At 40.1% G+C, this 27,212-nt stretch overlaps 1 protein-coding gene across 10 annotated transcripts in view; it reads left to right on the forward strand.

The window, feature by feature from the left end:
- The window catches only part of col11a1a (collagen, type XI, alpha 1a), a 75,526-nt gene that overhangs the window by 10,355 nt on the left and 37,959 nt on the right, over nucleotides 1–27,212 (forward strand). For 2 of the 10 annotated variants that reach the window (XM_071485856.1, XM_071485857.1), the window contains exons 5-28: nucleotides 7,928–8,053; nucleotides 9,711–9,803; nucleotides 11,165–11,263; nucleotides 12,919–13,200; nucleotides 14,635–14,700; nucleotides 14,887–14,928; nucleotides 15,035–15,097; nucleotides 16,500–16,574; nucleotides 16,750–16,833; nucleotides 17,616–17,672; nucleotides 18,614–18,667; nucleotides 18,783–18,836; nucleotides 19,764–19,817; nucleotides 19,966–20,019; nucleotides 20,941–20,994; nucleotides 21,437–21,481; nucleotides 21,710–21,763; nucleotides 21,875–21,919; nucleotides 22,574–22,627; nucleotides 23,471–23,515; nucleotides 23,949–24,002; nucleotides 25,566–25,610; nucleotides 26,029–26,082; nucleotides 26,222–26,266. In XM_071485856.1, coding sequence (XP_071341957.1) covers nucleotides 7,928–8,053; nucleotides 9,711–9,803; nucleotides 11,165–11,263; nucleotides 12,919–13,200; nucleotides 14,635–14,700; nucleotides 14,887–14,928; nucleotides 15,035–15,097; nucleotides 16,500–16,574; nucleotides 16,750–16,833; nucleotides 17,616–17,672; nucleotides 18,614–18,667; nucleotides 18,783–18,836; nucleotides 19,764–19,817; nucleotides 19,966–20,019; nucleotides 20,941–20,994; nucleotides 21,437–21,481; nucleotides 21,710–21,763; nucleotides 21,875–21,919; nucleotides 22,574–22,627; nucleotides 23,471–23,515; nucleotides 23,949–24,002; nucleotides 25,566–25,610; nucleotides 26,029–26,082; nucleotides 26,222–26,266 — 1,698 coding nt within the window. Of the gene's footprint in view, nucleotides 1–7,927; nucleotides 8,054–9,710; nucleotides 9,804–10,746; nucleotides 10,942–11,164; nucleotides 11,264–12,918; nucleotides 13,201–14,634; nucleotides 14,701–14,886; nucleotides 14,929–15,034; nucleotides 15,098–16,499; nucleotides 16,575–16,749; nucleotides 16,834–17,615; nucleotides 17,673–18,613; nucleotides 18,668–18,782; nucleotides 18,837–19,763; nucleotides 19,818–19,965; nucleotides 20,020–20,940; nucleotides 20,995–21,436; nucleotides 21,482–21,709; nucleotides 21,764–21,874; nucleotides 21,920–22,573; nucleotides 22,628–23,470; nucleotides 23,516–23,948; nucleotides 24,003–25,565; nucleotides 25,611–26,028; nucleotides 26,083–26,221; nucleotides 26,267–27,212 lie in introns of all 10 variants that reach the window. The other 8 variants (XM_071485859.1, XM_071485865.1, XM_071485861.1 and 5 more) reach the window with 7 other exon arrangements.

Here is a 27,212-nt window from a genome sequence, read left to right on the forward strand (position 1 = left end):
TGAGGTACATGGAAATGATACTCTTTGAGACACTCCCCTCCTGCCAGAGGGGAGTGTCTCAAAGAGTTTGTGTCCAGGGTGGGAGGAGTCAGTTGTAGCTGACTCCTCCCACCCTGGACACAAACTCTTTGAGACACTCCCCTCTGGCAGGAGGCTGCGGTCCTTCAGGACCAAAACCTCTCGCCACAAAAATAGCTTCTTCCCATCTGCTATTAGCCTCATCAACAAGGCTAGAGAGCCCCACTGTTGCTGATCAATTGCACCAATCACCAGAAAAAATTCCTTGTATGTGAAAACATACTTGGCAATAAAACTGATTCTGATTCTGATTCTGATTCTGATTCTGATTCTGATTCTGATGATGATATTGTGATTTGTATGAGTGTGAAAATGTTCTTCACCTCAGCACCTCATCCACACATCAGCTGCGGTCCAGCAGCTGTTCATTGACCCTGACGGTCCCAGCAGACACTGACAGACAACTTACACTGACAGAGATGGTGATATAACGTTGTCTAGAATAACTGGGATGTTTTTACCAGGTGACTGCACTTTGTGATATGTTGTGATTTGGACCAATGTCACATGTAAGCGGGTGGACTTGGCCACCTTTGTACATTATCATTGCTTGCTTTAGTTTTTTTTTTACAAAGCACACACAGGCTCTTGGTAAACTGCTCAGATGCTTTGGTAAGTCAGTGCCACAGGAGCAAGGAACTCACTGTTTCAGCTTAACATCATTGAGGTTTACTAAAAATCTAACTGGCCTTTTTGAAATGTTCTTTTGGATTGACTGATTCTTTACAAGTTAAGTGGTTGAAGTGGCCTACCAATGAATGTATTTCCAACTTGATGAGGCAGCCATATTGTATTGTATTTATTGAGAGATGAGAAGTCTACTACACTGTGCTTGAGTTTTTCAATCCCAGCAGTAGTAGTTATGCTGTATTTTTCCTTTTCATTTGTTGAAATGAATTAAACATATTACTTGTACTTGTACAACAGGTCATTTGGAGGGCTTGAGGTGCTACAGATGCACCTAGTCCATTTACTGTGGAGAGTCAGCAACTATGATAGAAAAGGCCTTGTTTGACAAAGAAAGCTGTACTATGGTTACCCATTAGCTCTTCCACACAGTATGTGGTGAATCTCCTTTTAACAGAACCACTGTTGCTGTGATTTGGCAGTGCAGGTATGTTACATAAAAAAAGCTTTTTTGGAAAGATTGCTAAACTTGTACTTGTTACTGAAATCCATATGTAGCCATCAACAAAAAAGAAAAAAAATCATGTTTTCTAGCCAATCTCTCTTAATAATTAACAATAGATTTTATTAAGTTGCAGACTTCCTTAAATTTTAGTTGGTTCTATTTATAGTTCATGCGGTCCTGGGAAAGTCCAACATCTTGAAATTAAATGTTTGAATTCTCACTATCCCCAAATAATGATAACAATACAAGCCACAATTAACTCAGCATAAATAATCAAAATAATACAAATCTCAATCTTTTAGCCACAAAATTTCAATCTAGGCAGCCTTCTGGGATTTGGGCTACGTTACCACCTCCTTACTCAGTGAGGCATAGTTCATTCAGAGATGGACGCTGGCTTGGGCTCAGACAGATGTAAATAATGACAGACAATGGCTGAATTGTCATGACACTCCTGGTCCATGGTGGGAATTTAAGGTCACTGAGAGGCTTTATTGAGCTGTGTTTGTTTTCTTGTGAGAGTGCTGGTTTGCTTATGGGAAACAGAAATGACTCGTCATTAATCTGATGACATGTTTGAATGACTGCTGTTGCTGCTGTTGTTTTAAAGATATATTTTACATACAGTGGATTTCGTCATACAGTAAATACAGTACGATGTGAAGAACTAAGAGTCCATCAATATATATTGCAGAGACAACTAGGCCAACAACTTGTTTAAAAACCCAACAGCTGACGGGACAAATGACCTCAAATATCTGTTTGATTTGCCCCTCCTAGGGAAAGTACACCTCATCCCTGATGGCAGGAGTTGAAACTCTGCATTGAGAGGGTGATGGGGGTCTGTCAAAATGAGCTTTGCCCTCTGAGTGGCTCTGACTTGATAAACATGGCGAGATCATTCAAGGTGGTGCCGATGCTCTTTTGGCAAAGTTTAACAATATTTCCCACCCTTTTTTGTAAACCACACTGAGGTTCCCAAACCACCACATGATTGCAAAGGTTAAAACCCTCTGACTGGCCTTTTTGCAGATGACGTCATTGTTGTTCTCAAAAGTCATTTTATCATCTAATGCTTATACTGGCTAACTGTCTCTACAGCTATGACATTAATAAAGTTGGTGCCATGATAGGCGGGTTTCTGTGAAAATCAATAAGCATCTCCTGAGTTGCAAGTATGAATCATTGCACCATGTAATTAACTCATGTTTGACTCACACATGATAAATACAAAGATGGGTGTTAAAATCATATTTCAGACAACCAAATGAAAGAAATATCAGCTATCAGATATTAAATATCAGGTGCAATAAAGATTATTGGAGTCTGTGTCAGCATTAGATTGTCAGAAAACATTACTTTATGTTTGTTGATTCTAACCTTTAATTTCTCCATCAGGAGATATGTGAAATCTGTTTGCAGTATGGATGTTGCTGATATCTGATTGTAAACTGAATGAATTATTGTGTTATATTATTCAGATTTTCTTTCACATCTCCTGTCAATTCTGATTATATTTATGGGAGGATGCTGAAACCAGCATTTGCATGAAACAGTGTGTCCAGTCAGAGTTTGGCCAGTGGAAGTGCTGAAAATAGGAGCCATAAGTCAGCTAACAGGGTCTTCTCTGTGTGACTTTTGGAACAGGTCTTCTGTCTGTTCTCTGTCCCTGCTCTCCTCAGAGATCCACAGGGACCAGTGCATGCTGGGATATACAGGGGAAGGAAATACCTTGACCTTGGGCGTTCAACCCAGTGGTTAGAATGAAAAAATAAATGTGTCCGTAAAGTCAGTTTTTATGAGAGGTTTGTCCAGGAAATGTTGCACCTGAGCAGATTCTTTGTCAGACCTCTTGTTATTTTAATTAGTCACTATGTTTGATTTCATTACAATATAACTTACATATAAGAAAATCTAAGAAATGTAAGAAATATTGTACATGGTGCTTAGTAGTGAATATTAATTTACAGTATATATTCCTCTTTGGTGATTTTTTTAATTTCCATGGGCAGATTTAATGATACATTTAATAACTATAAAACATTACAATGATTTCCCTGGCGCTTGTTTTTACAAGTTGACCTGCATTTTTCATAAATGTGTATTCATGCCATACCTGCCCAAAGTTGGAGGCGACCACCGTCGCAAAAGGGATCTGGTTTAGATGAATGGGAGGCTTTCATTGCCCTGTCAGGCCTTCCTCATTTCCTCATCTCCTCCCTTCCCTGCATATCCTCCACTGCTCACCACCTCCCCCTCCCTCTGCACCTTCCCCATCCTGAGGCCTCCCTACCGTGCCAAAGCCATGAGACTGTCTATTCATGCCTGCCTGACATTACCTGCCATTACGAGTGCACACATATACATGCGTGCCTATTCCCTCTATTCCTGGGTAGCAAAAACTCATCAGAGCTCAGTTTGTCTCAGCTGAAGGACTCTTTTGTGCTGAGGTGTGTGTGTGCACCAGTAGTGCCAGAAGATGTGTCATTGGTTTTTAGTGGATATTGATAAGCAAATCTGCTTACCTGGATCGCTAATGGCAAAGAAAGCAAAGATGTTTTTTTCTTATTACAGAACAAGACATGAAGTTTCCAGATTATTTTTTTACTGCCAACAGGTTATACATACAAATAACAATCGACTCAATTTATAGCAACTTTTTTTTTTTTTTTTTTTTTTTTTTTTTACAAAAAACACATTTGAGCTGGCTTTTACAAAGCATTTTTAAAATGTGATATATTATTTTCACTTATGTTCACAGTGGTCTATTGTGGTTAGGTCTGCCACAACACTGTAAGTGTTTACCAGCATTAAAAATTGCTATTGCTGTATATAGAGCAGTGACCTACTGAAATGTAAAAAAGGTAAACTGTTTTGGCTGAGTCCTTTAATGTCATTTTGGTTGGTACTCCTCTGTTCAGGGCCACTGTAGTATATAGACTTTGGGGGAGTGGCTAATTGTCAAGTGGGGCTGTCTAATTACAGTTAGCTATGGTTGGACCTGGTATGTTGCCCTGGGCAAAGGAATGTCAAAGGACCCATGGTGACGACTTCTTGTGTTTTGCTTTGGTCAGTGATGCCCTGCACTCAGCCTTCAACTGCAACATGACATAAGATTCTGAGAGAAAAAACAACAGAGCAAAACTAAACATTCACAACATTACTTTGTCATGCAGCTACTCTGTGGAAGCCAAACTCTTTCACCATGCACCACTTTAACCTTTTACCCCTTCCATGTATATTTATATCCCATGGTGCCTTGTGGTTAGGATGAGGTCAAGATGGTAGTGTATTTAGAAAAAGATTTTGTATGGCTTCATGAGCTCTGCACTGTCAACAAATGCTATTATTTCCATGGTTTTATTTTATTTGGTACATGATCACAGTGCAGTACAAACCATACAAGATTTAGCATGTTTTTAAAATGTTAATGATACATTTCACTCGAGGTCAACAGGACCAAGAATAAGAGAACATTGGATATAACAGGTATAGAATAGTAAATGGACAAGGATTTACAAGCCTTAGCTGTTGATTTTGACCCCGCCTCTCTCTCTCAGCCTCCCTTTTCTCGTTGACCTCTGACATGGCAGTCATTAACACACAGTCTTGTGGGCCTGTTTCTTCGCTGTACTGTGCTGCGTTGTAGGCAGGAGGGGCATATTTTGAAGCTCTGGCTTTGCTCCAAGATGCCAGAGGCTTTTATCTCAGCAGTCCACAATGGAAGACCGGCCCAGAACCTCAGCATAACTCTCCCCAGGTGTTTCCCAGCACAAAACATCTTTTACCATCCCAGCTGCTTTAGCTAAAGCCCTGCCCTTCTGTCTCTGGATGCTCCTTGGTGTTCCCTTGCTGAGTTGACATCAGTTTATCACTTGCCTTCTCTTGGGCTTTTGAATTGACTCTTCTTTGTTTGGTGCCTCGGTTGCAATCTTATTTGCTGCTGGAAAGACAGGTTATTGCTGCAAATACTAGAAGTTATCCTAGAAAGTAGAGGTGATTCACATTGTGTTCATTAAAGTATTCAAGCATTTGAAGTTTATGTTATCTTTTGAACCAATGCAGTTGCTTGGACTGCTAAATTACTGCTGAATGTATCTGTCATGTTTCTCATGTCCTCCTATGAAATAGTCTGGTTTCCCGGTTGTGCTGATCTGATCGGGGGTTGAACACAGGCATGTCTCCACAGCCTATTTGTGTGCAGACGGGTGGCTCATAGACATGGACTAATTAGAGCTGACTCTAGGCAAGGTTCAAGTGTTCAGTGTTGGTCTTAGGGTGACACATGAGGTAATACATATCAACTTGAGTCAGGGCAAGGCTTGATCTCTCTTTCTCTATCAAGCCTTCCCAAACACGAACACACACCTCAACTGATGCCTTTCCTGACTTTGCACCTTGGTTCAGTGCTGTCCCCGGCATGTTTTGGATAACATAGAAGTTTTTTGGTATTATGTCTTTCTGGAATGGCACATCATTTTTCTTTAAGACAAGGATGACAACCACACCAACCTTTCTGCACATAGTGTGAAAATCCTACTTGAGAATTATTCACCAAAGTGCACAAGTGTTTTCAACAGAACATGTCTGTTCTACCCTGGCTCGCTTTAGTTTCTATGAACTCATTACAAACATTAACATATTATAAACAGTTAGTACCTGTAACTCAGTTGCTGGGAAGCTTTCAGTCAGTAGGAGTGAGGTGATGTCCTGATTACATTGCAATATCCTAATACCCACAGTATGATAAATTGGTATGAGAAGTGCTATGGCTGGCACATCATATCAGAAAGTCGGAATTAGTCATCACAATAAGATAAGGACAGATACCTGTCAGGCTGAGGAATGGGCCAAAGAACCTTGGAGTGCAGTGGCTGACAAAGTAAGACAGAAACAGCTATTTGTTACCCTGTGTCTCACATGTCTTACTGTTAGAAATGTATTCAGCCAGTCAGAGAAATCAAGCCCTCTTGAAGGTAGCTTTCAACCCACCCATGGCACACAGGGAGGAATCACTTGACTGTCTAGCAGAAGCTGAGCAGCAAGATGTTGATGGATGGTTTCACAAAGAATGTTTTAAGCAGCACTTCTTATTTTCCTATGGGACAAGCCTTAGAGCATGGATGTTTATGCTAAGCCACATGTAAAGGATCCATAGATCTAGTTTTAGCACACACACATACATGTTCTTTTGACAAGTTGCAGCCTGCTTCATTTTTCTCATGTTTCACTGTCAGTCCTCTGTTCTGCTCTTCAGTGTATAGGGTCCTTGCCGCTGAGTGCATCAGGATTTTACCTCTGGGCTGCTCCCCTGCCAAACATCCTAACCAACCTCACCCACCTCACAAGAACCCCCTCAGCTGTCTTTGCAATGTGTATAAAGGCTCAAAATCCAGCCTTGCAGGAACTCGGTTCAAGCAATTACAGACTCCAAAGAAAAATCCAGATGCTTTCTCCAGCATGTTTGCTGTCTTATAGTGAGCTGTGTGCTTTGGCTGTTGGACTGATAACAAGACGAGACAGTGCTGGAATGGTGTCAAGTACTGTGGTGTCCTGCCCCAACCATAGAGAAAACACTGGGGTTTGAGTGATTTTTCTCAAACCATGTCTAAGATTTTGAAAGTTTTACTCTTCCCTGTGTGCAATTTCAGACAAAGACATTATGTATTGTTGGTTTTTGTATGTTACATGTTTCCTTTTTTTCCATGTGACACTTTTAGAGATGGCTTAATTTAGGCACAATCCTCTTTGACACTAATTGCGCCAGACACCATCTCTAACCATGTGGTCTCACGGTCTAAGCCTTCAAATTAAAAGCTGTTCACAATTGGTTTGTTTCAGCGCTTGACTGATTTTGTGGCCAGTAACAATATTGTTATTTGAGTGTAAAGGGAAAAAAAAGAGGTTTTTTATGCAACATTTGCCAAGGATTCAATGAATTTGTTTGTTAAAGAGTCAGAATATGTATGCAATGTAATGTAAAAATAAGAAATAGTGCAACAGTAAGTATAGCAGTAAATGGTGGAGAGTAAAGCTGACTGAAAATTAAATTATACCATTTTAGTCAGTAATGATGACTAAACTGTAGTTTATTCACTCTTCCAAGATCTATCATGGCCAAATTTGCTAAACTTAATACTGACATGATATATCTGTGATTAGAAATACATGCCACTAATATGGTGTTGCCAATTGTTAATAGTAAGAATGAAATTGTTTCCTGTACCACATATAGCCATGCCAGGTGTTGCTTGTGTCTTGATGACACATTTATTTGGTTTCCTGAATCAAACCTTTGCGCTGATGATAATAATTTTCCAAGCGTCTGAACTCCCTGCACAGCGAGCGTGGCCTCAGTGGGGTGTGTGTCAAGCTGTTTAATAATACAAGGGGGGAATTTACTTTGCCAGACTCTATAAGTGTATGGGACTGAAGACATCACGTCTGTAATTTAAGATTTACTTTTATGCCACTTTACCCAGCATGCGTGAGTGGGTGAGCAAGATGAGGCATGACCCTCTTGTCAGTGTGTCTGTGCAGCCTTCTCTTGTCTGTAGCTAATGATCTGGTTTCATCAACCCTGAGCAACTCAGGGAGCTGTAAACAATGTGGATTTAAAGTACTGATTTCAGATGTTAACTCCTGGCATGTGGGAGAAATCAGTTTATGCATGAAGACAGTTAACTGACTCATGTTTCTTTTTTTTCTTTTCTACAGGGTGACATCCAGCAACTTCTGATTGTGGCTGAACCCAAAGCAGCATATGACTACTGTGAACATTACAGCCCAGACTGTGACACTCCCCACAGTGATTCCCTACAGGCCCAGGAGCCAGAGGAAGAGGTCAGCCAACCAGGGATACTGGGAAAGATACTGTGTATTGCACCACTAGGGTGTGCTTTTACAGGGTAAATACACACTAAATCAATGGAGGAAACTTAAATACATGGTCCTTATCTGGCTACACCTTGATCACTTATGTCATAGCAGGTGTCTTGCATCAGGAAGGTAAGTAAAAGTAAACTATTTGCAGAGATGTCCTGGATTGGAGGTGTGGCCAGATGTGCACCTTTCTTGTAAATTCAAACCCATAGAGAGCAGCACAGCAGCTGTGAGATTAAGTGTGCATTTACAATTTAAAGTACTGCCTTGAAGAGAGTTGAATGTGTGAGTGCTTAGGAATTTAATTAGCACTGAATAACATATGTGTGACACATGACAGTGGACAAGGTTCATTTTGAAGTTATACTGAAAGGAGGACAGGGATATCTATAATAACTTCTTAATTTTAACCTCTGTCCCTAAATTATCTTCTTAATATTTAAGGATGCAGTATAAAAATCTACTAACCCCAACTATTTACTTACAATTCTTATAAGCAGCAGCCAAGGACACAGCGGAATATGAGTATTTCTTTGTTAGTCTGTAGATTTATTATCCATTTTAATCACTCACATACTTAAACACAACTGCATTAGAGTTAAGTGCTACAAGCTAACCCTTCATTTATATTTGCCCATAAATCATTTACATGATTATAAGGGGCAGGGTGAAACAGTCATGGACACTGACCAGCTGTGAAATAGTTCCTCCCTAAAAGTGCAGTGTGGTGCCTGAAGCTATGTCAGGGCCAATTTAACTGAGATCCAACTATGTTAAATTGATTTGGAGCACATGCTGCCAGATACCACAACCTATCGTTTTTAATCAGTTAAGCACTGTATTATGTTCAGACTTCACCTCCAAGTTGCAGCAGAAAGTGATTAACTTTCATGACCAGAAGTCATTAATTATATTGTGTACTTTTATTTTTGCCTGCTAGAGAACTACATAACTAATAGAAGCTCCACCTAAATCAGAAACCTTTAATCTGCCTGAATGTGGAAGTGTATAGGTTACATCCTTGCAGTGACAAAGTTCCATTATGATATCCCACAAATGCAGCTGGTAATTTTGTCTGTGAGGTTTCCCTGTTGTTTTCCTTTGTTTCATGAGCTTTTAAAAATCTTCTGTGTCTGCTTAATGTTTGTAGGCCAAGACCCACATGGCTAGTTTCAGCATTTGTTCACTTGTTTGCTCACTGTATTAAAACCATTATCTAATTTAGTTGCTCTTGGTTTTCAGGTGGCGATGATTTTTTAAAATGATCATTATCAACGAACTATAATATGTTCTTAATATTAATTATACTTTATAATACATTATAGCAGTAAACTGTGCATCTTGTAACATTTCATATGATGCTTTGTGTATGATATTAATACTGCACTGATTATTCAGTCTCTAACTGTTTTTAATCATATTATTACCATAAATACTGTTGTGAAATTATTTATTCAAACTTTACCTGTTTGATCATGCAGTATGCTCAGGATGATATATGTATCATCTTCTTGCTGAAAGAGCGCTCTGCATCCTTGATGCTAATGCTAACACCAAGACCTCTCTTCCTCCTCCCTCTTCTGTCCTCTTCTTTCCTCTCTCTCTCTGAACTCTCTAGTACACTACTGATGATTTAGATTACTCTCAGTTCTATGATTACTCTGAGGGAGCTACAGACATCATTCCCACCGATGAGTATTCTGAACCACAGGTAAATGAAAAAAGGAAAAGAAAAAAAACGTGTTTCCTGTAATGTCACTTTTTGTCAGTCGTTCATCCCATCCTTCAGTTCGTCTTGTGTGTTGTCTATGTCTCAGTGTTATGTTTATGTGCACACCAGTACTCTAGTAACTGGGAGTAATCTGCTTTATGATCATATTTTCTCCAAAATCTCAAGTCGTTTCTCCAAAGTAGCCAAAAGTTTGATATGCAACACTACATTCAAAGATTGAGCAATAATAAGTGTCCTGACCTGGCGATGCTTTCTCTGATAGTGACATCACAGCAAGGCAGCACAGGTAGACTTGAGTGTGCGTGTAAACATACTTGGTGTGTCAGTTGTCCTTGTGTCTGTATTATGAGGCTGCTGCCTTCTCTCACTGGGAATGCCATCTGCTTTGTGTGTGTTTTTGCATTTCAGCATGTCTTTAAAAGTTTTGTGTACATTATGCAGCATCAACAATATTACACTTTACATTTTTGAAAATGCAGCAAAAGCAAGCTAAATTCCACTGCTATGTTTTGCACTGCAATAGCTCGAAAGAGTTGCTGAAAGGCAAATCCTCTGTGTTTTGTTTTTGCATCAGTCTCAGATTGATACGTATATGTCCCAAACATTCTCCTGTGTATCACATGAAAGGCCCAGTCCTCGACTGTTGTACAACACCCTTTCCACCCAACTGTCATGTAATCTGAAGGCAGTGTTAACATGGCCAGCATTCCTCTTGCAGCCCTTGTAGTTGGTGTGCATGGTGACCATGTAAAAGTATGCTGTGCAGACCAAGTACTGTATGTGGGCAACTACCAGAAAGTAGAGCACATGTGCTCTGTTAGTAGGGGTGGTAAAGACTGTGCAAAAGTCGCAGATTGTGCCTTTAAATAATTTCCACTCTTGAATGTTCCACGTTTGTCTTGGTGTTCTTTGTTGCCACAAGCTCTTCCAGAGAAAGAAACGTAGTGTCTCCATGAAAACGAAGAGGACCAGAAAGTCCCTTAGTAAAACTAAGGCCAAGCCCTTAAAGTTCTTGGCTGCCAAAAAATCACCAGCTAAAAAGTTTGCCATTAAGAAGAAACGACAGATGCCTGGCTACCAGGCCACAGCGCCGGCACGACCCAGAGGCAATTTTAGGGTAAACATCCATATTAAGAAAAGACCAAATCCCATCAAGATCTTCCTGTCCTGAATTCTGAAGGGAAAATCTCTGATGGCAGACTCAGAGCTCCCTAACCTCTTTTGTGTAGAAGTAGCACAGTCTGTAGTCAGCTTGAGAGGACCCCTAGCAAATAACCTCAGTCTGAGCCTTTGTGTTAACCCTTGCTTTATTCTTCTTTCCTTTTTTCAACATGACTCAGCTAAACAATGTAGAAGGAGATTACAATACAGACACTGACTACGGAACTGTAGATGGTTCTCAAACTCAGTCCCCCTTTGCCACAAGTGGACCCTATGAGGTAATTTTCATCTTCATTTTCATCTACTTTTAAAAACCAGCGTAAAGTTTTTTGGGGAAATGTGAGCAAGGAGGATTTTACCGAAGAATGCATCTGGTATGAAATGACAAGGACACAACCATTCAAACAGATGGTTGTGTCTTTTGACTCATTAAGACTTTCCTGTGGAAAGGGATTTTTTTAAATGTTCGAAAGCTACAGCCCACTTGCTCCATTGCAGACATGATGTGGATTCTAGGGATGCATTGCAATGCTTACAAAATAATGCAGTGGACATTGTGGAGGTAGCTTTATGATGACATTCAGTTTTGGCTGAGGCTGCAGATTTTGTTAGTTTCCAGCATATGAACAAGTTAACTTTGGTGTTCAGCTGAGGCAGCAGCAGTAACTTTTTAAGTTAAAACACTATGGGCTGTCATCATACTAGAACTGATACATACTGTAGTGTACCTTAATATTTAAAAGCAAATGATTATTGTTCTGGAAACGTGCGGCTTTGACATTCCCTCCAACTATAAGAAACCACTCAGGCTTTTAGTGAAGTAACATGTGCTTCTTCACCAGGAGCCAAAAACATGTTTTAGAGCTAGTGCTGTTTGCCCAGAATTGTTGCCACAGTCACACCAGCTTTTCTACCTTTAAACACATGAAGAGCAGAGAGTTGACAAGACTTGCAGCCTCATCCAGGATTAAAAGAAGCTGATGATGGTAGAGCCTCTCTCAGACAAGGCCATAAACAGCGATGGTACTAGATTATCTGTTAAACAATATGTATGCCATTGTTCATCACATCATAAGCTTGGTTTTGATCACTACTGATTATCTCTAAATGAACTGTGATCACCGAGGCTAAAGTCTCCTCACAGGTAGCTGTGAACGTGCATCATCTACTGCAGTGTTTGACAAAGTGGATATGATTGTACAGGCAATTTTGAATATGTACCATCTAATTGCATCCATTTTGTTGCTATACAAAGCTAAATCCACAGTGATCACAGTTTGCAATGAAAGAGAGTGCTTGTGGTTGTAGTACTTGACCCACATACAGAGTGCACCAGGGAAACTCACAGGTGGCTCCAAATATATTCCATCAAAATGGATTTGTAAATCAAGGAGTTAGAATTTTAGTAGTATCTTGATGCACTCTGTATACCTCACAGCTACTACAACCTGATGATTCATCTGATTTGGTTTCTGATAAATGCTGCCAGTGTCATTTCAGACATTTATTTCAGCCTTTCTTACTGTCTGTATCAGTACATGGCTGTTTAACTGTATGATGAGAAAGAAAAGGCTGAGATAACATGTCTTGACATATGAATAGCGTCATTTTGATCATCAGAGTCAGTCATTACGGTAACACTTTATTCAGTAACATGATTCAGTTGTTAGATTTTAGTGTTCTCAGTGAGTGTTCAATTAAAATATTCAAATTACAATCACACAACATTATCGGGCCATTAACTTCATTCCTCTGAGATAACTTGGAATAAATAAGGTGTTACCGTTGCTGTTAAATGTTGCGGAATTCATTTGCAGTCTGCTTTAATAACATCTAAAAGTAGACTGTTTGCCTCAACTGCTTAACTAACATCCTTATTTCCTTGGTTGCCCACCATCACTTCCCCCTTCCTTGCTTGGGTAACACCTGAAAGTCTGTGGAGGAAGATGTTGGTGCTTACATCACTGAGGCTGCTCCCATTGCTCCGGAGCCCACCACTGTCCCAGAAATGGTGGACAACTTGGACACTGGTGCAGAAGCATATGACTTTAAGGAATATGACCTAAAGGAGTATGACTTGGGGGAGGTTGACAACAGGTTGTATGATTACGGGACATATGATGAGTATGGCACGGCCCCGCCCAAACCCACAGAAGCCTACGATGATGAGGTGGGGCCTGGGGTTGCTGCTGAAACCGACATTTCTGAGAGCACTGTAAGTATCACACCCTGACCTGCTGACTGAGGGGTGTGTGTATGAGCGTTAGGGACTCACTCTGTCTTCCAGTGCACGTCTTCCTAGTTGGTTGCTTGGCATGGGAAATGTGTCATTGACATGTTGAGTGTGGAGTCAGTTAATGCATTACATGTGATGGTGAGTTAGTGATTGACAACTGTGATAGGGACAATGCATGCATCTGTGTTTTGTAAGAGAGGGTGTAACTGATTACTTCTTACTTTAGTAGCTTTCACTCTGGCAGGCTGTACAGTGAGTGTGCAATCACAGACATTTTTACACTCACACATAATTTTCTTCTTATCTCCATACACAGCCTTCAATCGGTGTATGTCTGCCCAATCTGCAAGCCACCCAAATATACCCAACAAGCCCCACCACCCCCTTCCCACCCACTCAGCTCTCAGCCATTTTAACAAGCAGCCTGTCTGTGACATGTCATTTTCATTTCACACAATTAGCCCATAACTCATAGGCAGCTGTCTGCACAACACATACACACACACAGAGTTGTAATGAAATGTTATATATTCCTTTGACTACTTTTCATACCCAAACTTTTGAACTCTGCCTTCACTTACCACAGTCACAGCTTGTCAACGTTTATTAGCAGGGTAGTATAAATATTTAAAATCTATCCTTCTCTCCACTTTGTCTTAATGTTTAGCTGTTGTTGGCCCCATTGGTGTTTAAATTTATCCACAGACAGAACATCGTCAAACACCATTTTGTGTCTGTGTGCCTGTGGGTGTTTTAGTACCCCTCTATGTATACACCACCCATTGGCCCGCTCACAGAAATGCCCCTCCTAATACTTCCCATCTCACCCCACCTCCTCCACCTCTACTCTTAAAACACGCATGAACATGAGACAGATAGTCAAAAGTCACAACCTTTAATGAAACCACAAAGGAAGACACTTCACTTAAGTGTGAGAGAAGACATTATAGGGCAATGTCTCTTATTCTCTTTCTCCCTTCATAATGTATCTAGTTACATTATTTATGGGGTTTGCATGACAGTAATAACCTGCTGGTGTGAAGTATTATTTTATTTGATCACTGTTAGTCACACTGCCCAGTGGCAATGCAATGACAGCACAGCTCCATTTCAAGCACACAGAGTAGAGGTCTATTCCTGCTCGGTATGACTAACATTTTGCTTGTTTTGTTCAACAACGTCCTCTCAATGCGTGTTATTCTTTACTCACCTTCTGCCTCTGACATATCTGTAGTAGCTACAACCGACTATATGATGTTGATTGATTAAGATTTTTTCAAGCATTCACACACATTCTTTTCACCGGCTGAACTGCCTCCCCAGTCATCTTTGCTCATCATTGTTATTCATTCACCTGTGAACTATAACTGCTGTGTGAAGAATGTCACCTCTGTGCTCACTTTGTAACTCCAGGTTGCCGGTGCTGGAGGAGCCTTCGGCCAAAAGGGAGAAAAGGGCGAGCCAGCTGTGATTGAACCTGTAAGACCCAGAAAGTCATTGCTGATTTACTTAAGTGATACAATCATCATTTTAGTTCATATTACAATCAAACAATTGTGTTTACAAAATGAGCTGATCCAAATTAAATTAAGTCAGCTCCTGAACTACAGTTTTACAGTAATAGTTATTTTATAATTTTTATCTAATTGTATTTGTTTTTTAAAGGGCATGTTGATTGAAGGACCACCAGGACCCCCTGGCCCAGCTGTGAGTATATAGATTTAAGCCAGTGTTTTGCACCTGAGAATAACTGCATTCCATTACAGTCAGAATTTAATGAGTTGGCATGTTGCTGTCGGCTTTGTCTTTTTAGGGTCTTCCAGGTCCCTCGGGTCTACAAGGACCCCCAGGCCCTGCTGGAGATCCTGGTGACAGAGTGAGTTGTTATTTATGTCCTCCAAATCAGCTATAGTTATTAAATGTGTGTGTATTGTAATTAAATAGCGAGGCCACAATTATTACAGAATGTACGAAGTATGTACAAAGAATGTGTCAACTGAGTTATTGACTTGAGTATTGACTTTCATGTACTGAGTAGTAGTTGTCTATATACACAGCATGGCAAGAACAATAAACCAACACAGCTAACATGTGAAGTCATAAAATACAACCACCAAAAATCAAACCAAAGTGCAACTTTAAGATCATTGTCCCAGCTGCACTATATAGGTAAATTATATTTCTGTAAGTTGTATATCAAAGTTACCAATTTTCTGCACAGAAATCCCTTATTTCGCTTTCTGTTGTTTTAAATAAATTATGATGATATCGCAGTGCTAAGTTAATTTTTTTGGTGTCTTTGAGATCATGCCAGTAGGTTACTGTCACATGTTAGCATTAAAACACCACAGCCATTGATCTAATAGACAGCCATGGATGACTTGAGCATGTGTGTATTTGTGACTTAATTAGTAAGCTGACCTGTAAGATGTTTTGCAGGTAATCAGGTACAGGTACAGGTACATGTGCCACATGAAATGATACTGCTGCAGTAAGAACCATTTTACCATGACCAAACAAAAGCATAGCAATTCAACCATTGTTACAAATAAGTATGGAAAGTATATTAAACAACAGTAACCTTAGCAACAATATTTATGCTTCACATGATGCGGTGAAGCTGAACTAACCATGGCTTAAAATTAATTCAGACAAACATTGGGAAGTAAATATCTATGTCTGTTGTACAGTAAGACCTGAAAACTGTTTTAATAAGAGGACAAAGTGATTTACCCTTCATAAGAAGCTAACATATTAATGCTTTGCTCTATACACACGCACACACACACGCACGCACACACACACACGCACGGAAAAGGATGTTGGTTTTGGACTACAGACAGTGGCGGGGCATACAGATGGACAGGCTGAGTCTATGTGTGCTGGAGGAGGAGGAGCACATGTTGTGATGAAATGAAACTAACAAACAGCACACTTCCAGCATTTACTGCTCCAGCTGTGTGGTGTATGTGATTATGCGGGCGCGTGTGGGTGTGTTTGTGTTTCCCCCTATATTACTGCCACTGTAAACAGAATAGCACAATGTAAGATTTAAAACCAAAGGAACTCAGGATCAGGTGCATTTTTCACAGCATATAGACACATATGTTTGTACATTTTGTAGATTTCCAGTGATTTTAATTGAGCTTGTCTACTGATTACTGAGAAAGAGGAAATCTAAATCTTCATCATCTTGATATTGTCTTGAAATGTTCTGTTTTCCTCCAAGTTATTTTTGATGATTTCATTACTCAGGTGGTGTCTCCTCTGTGTTGCAGGGTCCTGCTGGTCGTTCTGGGCTGCCTGGTGCTGATGGTTTGCCAGGGCCCCCTGGGACTATGCTGATGCTGCCAGTAAGTGCTCAGAATAACTCAACAGACCCTTTTTATTATGTAATTCAATAAAAGTAGTGTATTTAATTGTGATAATAAACAGAATGAGCAATGTTTTAATATGTGTGTGTGTGTGTGTGTGTGTGTGTGTGTGTGTGTGTGTGTGTGTGTGTGTGTGTGTGTGTGTGTTCAACAGTTCCGTTTTGGTGGGGATGGTGAGAAGGGTCCAGTGGTGTCAGCACAAGAAGCCCAAGCCCAGGCCATCCTCTCCCAGGCCAGAGTAAGTAGACAGGGACATTAAACAAGCCACTGGCCAAATCCCCACCCTTGCCCTGCTTCCTACACACACAGCTGTAGGGGGAGGGAGAGGAGGGGGAAGATGAACACAGTGGAGGGGGAAACACTGTGTTTCGTTGGCCTTGCAAGGCTAAAAGGAGACATGCCGATCAGTCTGAACAGCAACAACATAAAAAGGCCACTTTGAACAGATGGACAGACTGGAGAGACTGTTAAAAATACTTGAGGGGCTCTCGACCTGCTGGTGGGCTAAACCAACAGGTGTAGAAAATGTCTTTGTGTGTATGTGGGGGAGGAGAAGGGCTGTTTGAATGACACCATCAGTGAACCAAGAGAAGGACTGTGCAAATGTGCATGTGGGCTTATTACATCAAAAGACAACACAATAAAATCACAGTTAGAGAATATATACAGCAAGGAAATGCACCAAAAGCTTCATATACATCATGCAAAATGGGATATGATTACTGTCATGTATGATATGTTTGAGGTCAAACACCATTAAAAAAAAAAAAAAAAAAAACTACAGCTGCTCTGATAAAGGTATTGTTATCTGAGGTAAAACAGAAGACATCTCTATTCCTGCTGAAATATCCATAAAACCAAAAAATGAGACAATATATAATATAGTATGTGCTCTACATACAGTATATACTTATAGTATATAAATATTCTTTCTCAAAAATGGACATACAGTACATCTTTTGAACAGAGTTTTTTGCTGAGTGAAATTTGACCTTGTTCTTGTCTGCGTCTGTCCTGCAGCTGGCTATGAGGGGACCCCCGGGGCCAATGGGTCTGACAGGAAGATCGGGGCCAGTGGTGAGTCTGTTTTGTTTTTTGTTTTTGCTTACAGTGAAAATCAGTAATGTTCCACTACTGTCAGTTCTGCATTGCTTAAATAAAAATGTCTTCTTTATGTTGTTTATATTTTTATATTTAACAGCAGAAAACAGATTGTTTGTTTCGAAATGTTGTTGCATCAGCATTTAGTGGCTCAGTGGCCACACTGCCTGTCTGTTAGGTGCTACCAGCTGCCAACAAAATCCCCCCCTTCCCAGGCTTGTTGATACATGATCCACTATTTATCTGCAGGAAAAGGTCGAAGGCCAAGCATGCGGATCTAACACGATAGGGCAAAAATCTAATGCAAACCTGTCAAAAATATTTCCCTTCTTAATAGAGTACATGTTTCTGACTTATTTCTGACTCAGTCAAGCTACTTTATGATTCTAAAACATCTGTCTGTAACTGTGAAATTACCAGCTTTGAATGCATGCTGGTCTGCAAACAGTATGCCCCAAATATCTGCCTATACCAACAATTTATGACTGCAGTTTAGACTTAAGTATATGGCAAAGACACACAGATGATCATTTTGCGCTGTCAGGATAACAGCATCAGTTTAAACAAACTTGTTTAAACTATGTTATGCTAGAAACAAACCAAATGAGCAGCGTTTTTTGTCAGCTGCAGATAATCCTTCATCAAAGAAAAACAGTCATAGTAGAGAGACAGAATTTATAAGAACTTAAATATCATGTCCTGAACATTTCCAGGTAGGTCATGCATCTGTAGAAAAAGGAATATGTGGATTCATTTTCTCCGGATGAACGCACACAAAGAATGTGCACATTAAGCTAAACACCGCCATCTGCTGTTTACTTCATGGTATTATTTTACTGATCTGTGCTGTAGCAAACTGCATGTGTCACAACCTGAACGAAATGTGTCCATATTTGGTTTGTCTTCTCTCTCTTCAGGGTCTACCTGGTGCTCCTGGACTGAAGGGTGAAAGTGGAGACCCCGGTCCTCAGGTGAGAAGAAGTGATGTTACTTCTATGATGCATAAAATGTCCCTCACCAGCTACTGTAGGCCACATCCAAAGTTATTAGTCTGTCAGTCACTAAGTGGTGCTTGTGTCTGTACAGGGTCCCCGTGGCATCCAGGGGCCTCCAGGACAAACTGGCAAAGCTGGCAAGAGGGTGAGTGAACTCAATGACCTGCTACACTCTCATTGTGCAGTTTGTGTTCACATGCCTCTGTGTTTGTTATTGTGTGGTTGTTTGCACTTGTGGCCACTGCCCCAACGCTGAGAGGCTTATTTCCAGTTCAACAAACAATTGCTTGATATGTGCTTAAATGCCTGCGCTGCGTCCAATCCTCGGATCAATGGGCGGGCAGCTAATCTGTCTGAAAATGCCAAAATGGGAAAACTGGCTACAGATGTGGGGCACAATTAGTGTCACAGTGTAGTCACTCTGCAGAGCCAAACTTCTTGACCTAATTGGTTACTAATAAACATAAACCAGTGATAGGCAAATTAGTAATACAAGCTTGATTCATGGGTCAGTTGTGAGCTGATTTTAATGTCAGAAGATGTGATATGAGCTTATGAGTGTTAGTGTATAGAGCACTCATCTACTGCTGCAGTGGACCAACATTTTTTGCATTTTAGCAACAGAAAATCTGAGTTGTATCAGAATAAGAAATAAATTTTCAATTTGTTATTACTCTTTGTTTGCTATTCTTTTAGAATGTCTCCTCCAGTGTTCTAAACTGACAGCATGTTTTACAGACGATTCCCACCCATCCTTGCTCCATCTCTTGATTGCTTAAGTGACGTGGACCAGTGATTTGTGTTATTATTTGTGTCAGTATTTTTGCTCTACTGCTTAAGTTTGTTACTTCAGGCTCTAGACTTACTTCTTGTTTGCAAAACCTAATGGGGCACAACTGTTGCATTAGAATGTCACTGTTGGATTGTCGGATATTAAGGATACTTAATAATTAGACTTTATACCAGTTTTCTAGATGAAGGCTTAATTATATTGTGCATCCATTTTCTAAAATTTCAAGGTTGTTATAATATGCAAATCTTTATGTAAATGTTTAATCTTTTTGTATTTAAGGGCCGTGCTGGAGCTGATGGTGCCAGGGGGATGCCTGGAGAGCCAGGCACCAAGGTACCAAACGCAGGCACACAACCTTTCATGTTTGTGTCACAATATACAAATGAGAACTAGGAAGTATTGTTGTGTGCAAGCCATGATGAGTTTGATGTCTGGTGATGTTGTGTAGTCTGGTGACATCACCTGCACTGCTTCATTACAGGGTGACCGAGGCTTTGATGGATTGCCTGGACTGCCTGGTGAAAAGGGACACAGGGTGAGTACAGCAAGGCGGATGCCATCAGTTCAGTTTATCAAAATCTCTCGACAGCAGAACAGCAGCTTTTTAGTCCTTCACTGTTGTACATTCTATAGAAGTTGAACATTGTTAGATTTGTACACTGAGCAATAACGAACCAGATTTATAAGGAATTGTTATTGACAATATTGTTTTCCCTGAGGAGCAACTCTTGTAAACAAGGTTATGAGCAAAACACCACTGCTGGTGATAAATCACAAAACTGACATTAAAGCAAAATCCCCTACTTGGTGGAGAGTTGTCTACTTAGATTACTCTTTAGATTTACCAAAGGGTTGGGTATCTTTTTAGATGGCAAAAGTTTTGGATTTGATTAACTAGATTTGGTTGCAGTCAGTAGTGTAAGTAACCTCCTAAAATGTAAGTGTGACAAGTGATTAACAGCATAGTCATGAAGGAAATAATTAAATAAGTAGTTAAAATTCGTTTAATTACACTAATGTGCCTGCATTAATTAGAATACTCGAAAAGATTTTATGATTTCAAATGTGTCTCTCACCCCAGTGTAATGCACTAGTCCCTAGTAGGCTGATACATTTTTTTGTGGAAAAGTTTGAATGGTTCTATCAATTACTGATATGCACTAGTAACTATATAATACATCAGAAACAACTAAGCAAGACATAAGAATGTAGAAACACAAAGTTTTAAAGTAAGCAGTGTCCACAAAAGTAACACTGGTGGTGAAAATGGGAACTTTGGGGGAGACAGTTTGCAGGTTGAGTCTAAAATGGAAATTATTTTGAGTATTTAATAAAACGCTCAAATAAAAATTATCACACACTATCCTATAGTTGATGGTCAAATAAGCTCATACGATGATGAATTATTCAGAATCTGTTTTCTCTCTTTTACTTTCTTCCACTCTTTCAATCTCAGGGGGAGCCAGGGCCAATGGGACCCCCAGGTGCCCCTGGAGAGGATGGACAGAGAGTGAGTACTTCCTGTTTTAACTATACACCTGAAATAACTTATAAGAAAACTGAACTTAGCTGAGGTGAACCACCAACATATTCACTTACATCAGCTGTGGTCCACCAGTTCAGCCCTAAGGCAGCAGCAGCAGCTGGGTGGAGACTATGAACTGAGGAGGAGGAGGGTTGTTTGAGTTGAACCTTTCTAACTAAGAGCACCCCCACCTCCACAACCAGAGTGTTACTACCTGCAACAAATGTTTGCTTTGGTTGAGATTAGCCCTGACTAATATAGACTTTTAAGATCTTATGGTTATTGGTGGTGATAGCTGGTATTATTAAGTTTCAATACCACTATTCCCTTCAGATATTTATATTTATTGAAATGAAAGAGCAGCTGAACCTCTTCCACTGAAGCCCAGTTCAATAAATGTACTCTGTTGTCTCTTCCTTTCCCTTAGGGCGAAGATGGAGAAATCGGGCCCAGAGGATTAGCTGGCGAGAGTGTAAGGCTTGTCTTCTGTTGGTGTTATTTCATCATGCCCCCCAAAACATGTGGATTCCAACAAGCTGCAACAAGATCCTCTTTAATCTTTCTCTTAAGGGATCTCTGATCTCCCTTTGACAAGTGTCCACCAGGGGACAGGGCTGCCCCACTGAAATGAATTCATCAGTGAAATGAGCATAGAATGAGTCTCATTTTATTTTAAGTAATTGCTTCTCACTCTTCATAGGGTCCTAGGGGTTTGCTGGGACCACGTGGTCCTCCAGGACCCCCTGGATCTCCCGTATGTAGCATCACCTTTACCATCACATTTTCTAATATCACATATCATATCACATCATATCATATCTATCTATGAGGTCTATATGAGTCTTTTCTGATCTGTCCTTCTCAGGGTGTTGCTGGAGTTGATGGGCCTCCAGGTCCCAAAGGAAACATGGTAGAAACACAACTTCCTCTCAGTAAACTGTCTGAAATGTTGCTTTATCAGTTCCTAATATGACCAGATAATTTCAGAACACTGTCTGAGCCATACAAAACTGTTTTTGTAAGTTTTGACTGTCTAGGTCAGCGTGTGAAAACCCCTTTAGGATGTAAAGCTGTGAGGTTAAAGGTCATGTCTAGGTCTCAGAGAAGCTGAGGACAGTAGCCACTTAAAAGGCAGTGGAGCATCATGTGCTAAATTGGGATGGACACTGTCCCTCAGAGTCAAAGAGCAGGGGTGTCTTATTAGAGCTTCTAATTAGCTCTGACTTTCAGCACTCAGAACTCTAACATACAAGAGACAGATCCATTTGGTCTTAAATATTTCCTGCCTTACTTTTTATTTCTTATTTATAAAGGAAATGTACAATATAAAATGTAAATGTTGCTATTTCATGAATTATCTCTGTTATTAGCTTGACTCTATCTTCTAATAATTACAATATTGAATCCACTTCACACTGGAGGCAGCACAGGAATTTACGGGCAGAAGGTTGGATGAAGACTACCTGATTGTTGACAATGACACTGATGTGTTGTTCAAGTGAAAGTGGATTACTCTGTGACTAGTGTTTAGCGTCTAGTTTTGACAGCCTCCATCTTTTTTCAGGGACCACAAGGAGAACCAGGCCCACCTGGGCAGCAAGGAACCCCAGGGACACAGGTAAACAAAGAAGTCATACACAGTCCCACCACCCATGTCAAAAATGAAGTGTGCAGTGTAAATCCTGCACCATGATGTGTAAATACACTGAAGTGGTCACAGACACACAGTGAAAGGCAGATCTACTTTAGAGCCACTGTTTCTAAGCTTGTGACACAGTTGAACAGCTTCATCCTCACAGCATGGTGTGATGTTATTTATCTCTCCAGCTGTACAATGTTCTGCTGTTATAAGTTACATTTGAGGCACCAATTTAAAAGTTGGAGTGTCAAAACAAATAAAAACAGATGATCATCTTCATTTTGCCTTCTGAATTCAGTCCAGCCCCTTCTCCCTTGAGATATAAAGATGACATGTGCGCATACACACACACACACACACACACACACACACACACACACACACACACTGCACACTCATTTTTCCTAAATATTTTTCAGGTGTTTATCTCAGGAGGGGAATGTTTCAGGGTTGATCCATGTGAAAGCATCTTATTCATGTTGGTGGAATTCCTGAAAAGCTGCCACACGTGTTGGAGCAAGCTTCAGTGCCTCAAATTACACACACACAAACACACACACACACAGAGGTAGCCACATAGGTACACATATATGACACCATTGCAGTTCATTCCACACACACAAACACACAAACACACAGGTTTAACATTCCTTCACCAGCTCAACTATTTACAGCTCCAACAAACTCTTCATGTTATCCAGCGTGTGTGTGTATGTGTGTGTTTATGTGTGTTTGTGTGTGTGCGTTTGCGTGTGCATGAGCATGTTTCAGCATGCTTGTTGTTGCTATAGAAACGTCTATTTATGTGTCTCTTCCTCATAGGGTCTTCCTGGTCCTCAAGGCCCCATTGGACCACCCGGAGAAAAAGTATGTTCATTATTTTTTTATATAAATTTACATTAATATTAAACTGCCATGCGTATAACATAAAATATAAATCAAATTCATGGTTTCAGAAATCACTCATATAAATATAATTAATAATTATAATTGGTAAGATGTATTGGAAAGAATCTGGCTAAGGAGGCAAAGTGCTTCTCAGTCAGGCTAACTTTTGCCTTTTGAAGTCAATAAAACAACTTCATTAGGTGTGTTTACTCAGGAACAGACTTCCCCTCCTTAATCCAACTCCAAGTTACACGGTTGAGGTCAAAAATGTTTTTATGTTCAGCTTTCAGCTGGAACCCAAACATAATCTGTATTAATTTCGCACTGAAGTCTAGTTGAAAGACGAATCTGAAACTTGTTTGTGACCCCTGACCTTTGACTTTGTTTGTCGTCTTCATCCTTTCTCATACAGGGACCTCAGGGCAGGTCGGGGTTGCCTGGACTACCTGGAGCTGATGGGCCTCCTGTGCGTGCCCTTATCACCTACACACATACATACAGTATATCAGTAATACACACACATACAGATATGGCACCACTTTACTTGTGCTAGATCCTAAGACACTAAACCCAGACACTGTTGGGCAGTTCATATACACACATAACACACACATGTTCTACAACTGTACACTCTACAGTGTAACACCAGTTTTCAGTGAATATGTAAAATGGTGGCTGTAAAGGTTTTATACTATATCATGCTATTTACACAATGTATGAGCATAGGATGCAAATTAGTTAATGTGTGATTTTGTCTCAGCATGCAAGTCACTGGACACCCCAGTTTACAGATGGTTAGCCTGGTTGGCCACCATAAAGCCATGTTTTGTCAAAATATTAGTGCCAATTCATTATAGTAATAATTAATATTAATTATAATAATGATTTAAAAAACTTTATTTATACCACTTTTCAGAAACATGTTTATAAAACATGTTACACAGAGAGGATAAAAACAAGAAGTAACAAGAGAAAAAAAAAAAAATATATATATATATATATATTATAAATAAGTAAACTATAATGACAAAATTGAAAGCCAATGTAAAACTAATGCCAGTCTATAAAATTAAGTCTTTAGTTGGGATTTAAAAGAGGACACTGAGGTTGTTTGTCTAATTTCCAATCTGGCTCTTCCAGAGTTCAGGCAAGTGCCTGACTCCCCTCTGTCTCCTGTCTAAACCTTTAAACAGTCAACAACTGGTCAGCAGATCTCAGGCTATGAATTGGAGTATATGGAGAGAGGAGATCAGCAATATAGGGTGAAGCAATGCCTCTAGGATTTGATGTCTGCTAGGCAGGTTGCAGATGATGTGATAGGGAGGTCTACTGGATTTATAGACAGATATAAATATATCAATTTAAAATTTTTGGCTGGATCACAACCGTGGGATTACCCTTTTGGTGGTTGACACACATTGAGCTGCCTTGTGAAATATAGCAGAACTGTATCACAGAGGTCTCTAAAGGCATTTTTCATAATCCGATAATAATGGGTCTGTGGGTTTATTATTCCAGACTTATAGTTACTCCTCCTCTGCCTTCACCTTCAGTAGTGTGTAGGTTCAAGAGGCAGGCAGTCCTTAGTTCCCCTCAGGCCTCAGCCCGGTGATCTACAGCCCTCAGTGTGTGGGGGGGTGTATTGAGCTGTTCACGTGGGCCCGTCTATCTGACCCATCACTCACCACTGTACCAGCTATTAATGTGCCTCAGACTGCCACAGGGAATGTCAGATTTTTCCTGTGTTTTGCTTTACTCACATACACACTATCACTTACTGTTCATTCTCATCCTGTGTTGCCCTAATAGACTTGTCAGTGATTAACTCACAGACCTGAATTTGTGCAGTCAAAAAATATACTGACCTGTCTCTCGCACAGAGCACTGGGGAAAACCCTGTTGTACTGCACTCGTTGTTTGCAGAGATGCTTTAATACCATAAATTGTTGCATCAGATAGTTGAATAACATAGATTTGTTCACACTGCTCATAATGTTCAGTGTTCACTTCGTGACATCTTGTTTTACAGGGTCATCCTGGTAAGGAGGGGCCACCTGGAGAGAAAGGAGGACAAGTAGGTGTATTTAATGTGTGCTGGGGTGAAAAGACAACAAAATGTTCCAGTTTAGTTGAAGCACCTTAACCTAACTGGTTTTTAACCCTGGTAAAAGTAGTGTTTTAAAAATGCAACTCATTTCAAATGTACTTCATACTACTACTACATACTTCATTCATATTGGTCACATTAAGTAAGTTACTAATAAAGTATATTGAACACATAATTGCAATTTCAGAAGAACAAAAAACCTCCCACTAAAAGTTTACACAGTTACAGTAACTAGTGTAAGTGCCAGCTGCATTTATAACCTTGGTACAAGCTTATAAATGTAGTGGTACACTCAATTTCTTCAATATTCTTTAATACTAATACGTATAATAATACACTGTAAAGCATTTACTACTGTAACAATACACTGCTTTATTCTCTCCAGGGGCCACCAGGTCCACAGGGTCCCATTGGTTATCCTGGCCCTCGTGGTGTGAAGGTATAATTTCTGTTTGACCATGTTGGCCTTTGATTGACCAGCCTTCTATATTGTTTACAATAGTTAAGGAAGTCATCCCTTTTATTCTGTTGTGTATAATTGTACTGTATTTTTCTTATCTCTGTTTCCTATTCAACAGGGTGCTGATGGTGTCCGCGGTCTCAAGGGATCAAAGGGAGAGAAGGTATACATTTCTTAAAATACTAAACAGATTCCACATAATTTCTGATATTAGAGTTTAAAAATGCAGTCCAAACTGACACACTGTATGTCAGTGTCTGTCGAAACTTCACTTCGTGAAGAAGGTGACGACAGCAACAAAGTTTGGGGAAAGCCAGTAAATATATTCATGTCACACATATTCTATCTGTAACTGTGGCTGTCTACCTGCACTCCCAACTTTGTTTTGACTCTTTTGAGCTGAAGAGCATGGCTGCTGCAGCCTGAACGCACCATGTGAAGGTCAGTCGATAGCATTCTTCAGTGGAGACAGAGACCTTTTTTTGGAGTGACCCTCAATCAGTGTTTGAATTCAAAACTGTCAGGCTCGAGGCTTTTGGTTTCAAAGAACACTGCAGTCCATCTCAAGCAATTTGAAGTGCATGTTTCACCATGAAGAATTTAAACTAAGCTGCCTTTCAATATGCATGACGTTTATTAAAGATCAGTACAGTTATGCTGCTGTATAAAATCCATTATCTGACTGAGGGGTGTTGTTCTCACTAAAGTGACTGGTATTCATATCAATTTTTGTTGAATTATTTATAAAAAGAGATTCAAAAGCCAAAACCTTGAGGAAAAGGGTTTGTTATGAATAAAGGATGTACTTTACCTCAGATGTGTGTGTGTGTGTGTGTGTGTGTGTGTGTGTGTGTGTGTGTGTGTGTGCGTGCGGTTCTTGGCGGTTCTTTGTGATGTGAGTTGCTGGCAGCAGACATGCTCAGTGGTGCATTATGCATCAGACAGAGTTGAAAACATGGACAAGTGACAGGCTAGAAACAGAAAGAAAAGAGACAGAGGATTTGAACTGTACAGTGTTCGTCAGCTTCCATTTGATTCTATTTATCAGAGCTCAAAGTCTAGTTCAGTCTAATTCACAAAATTGTTATTTGGTTCAATTGTATTGAATC

Source organism: Trachinotus anak, unplaced genomic scaffold (genome assembly GCF_046630095.1).
Source record: "Trachinotus anak isolate AG129_WGS33_773 ecotype Australia unplaced genomic scaffold, CSIRO_AGI_Tana_v1 ptg000009l, whole genome shotgun sequence".
Taxonomy (NCBI): domain Eukaryota; kingdom Metazoa; phylum Chordata; class Actinopteri; order Carangiformes; family Carangidae; genus Trachinotus; species Trachinotus anak.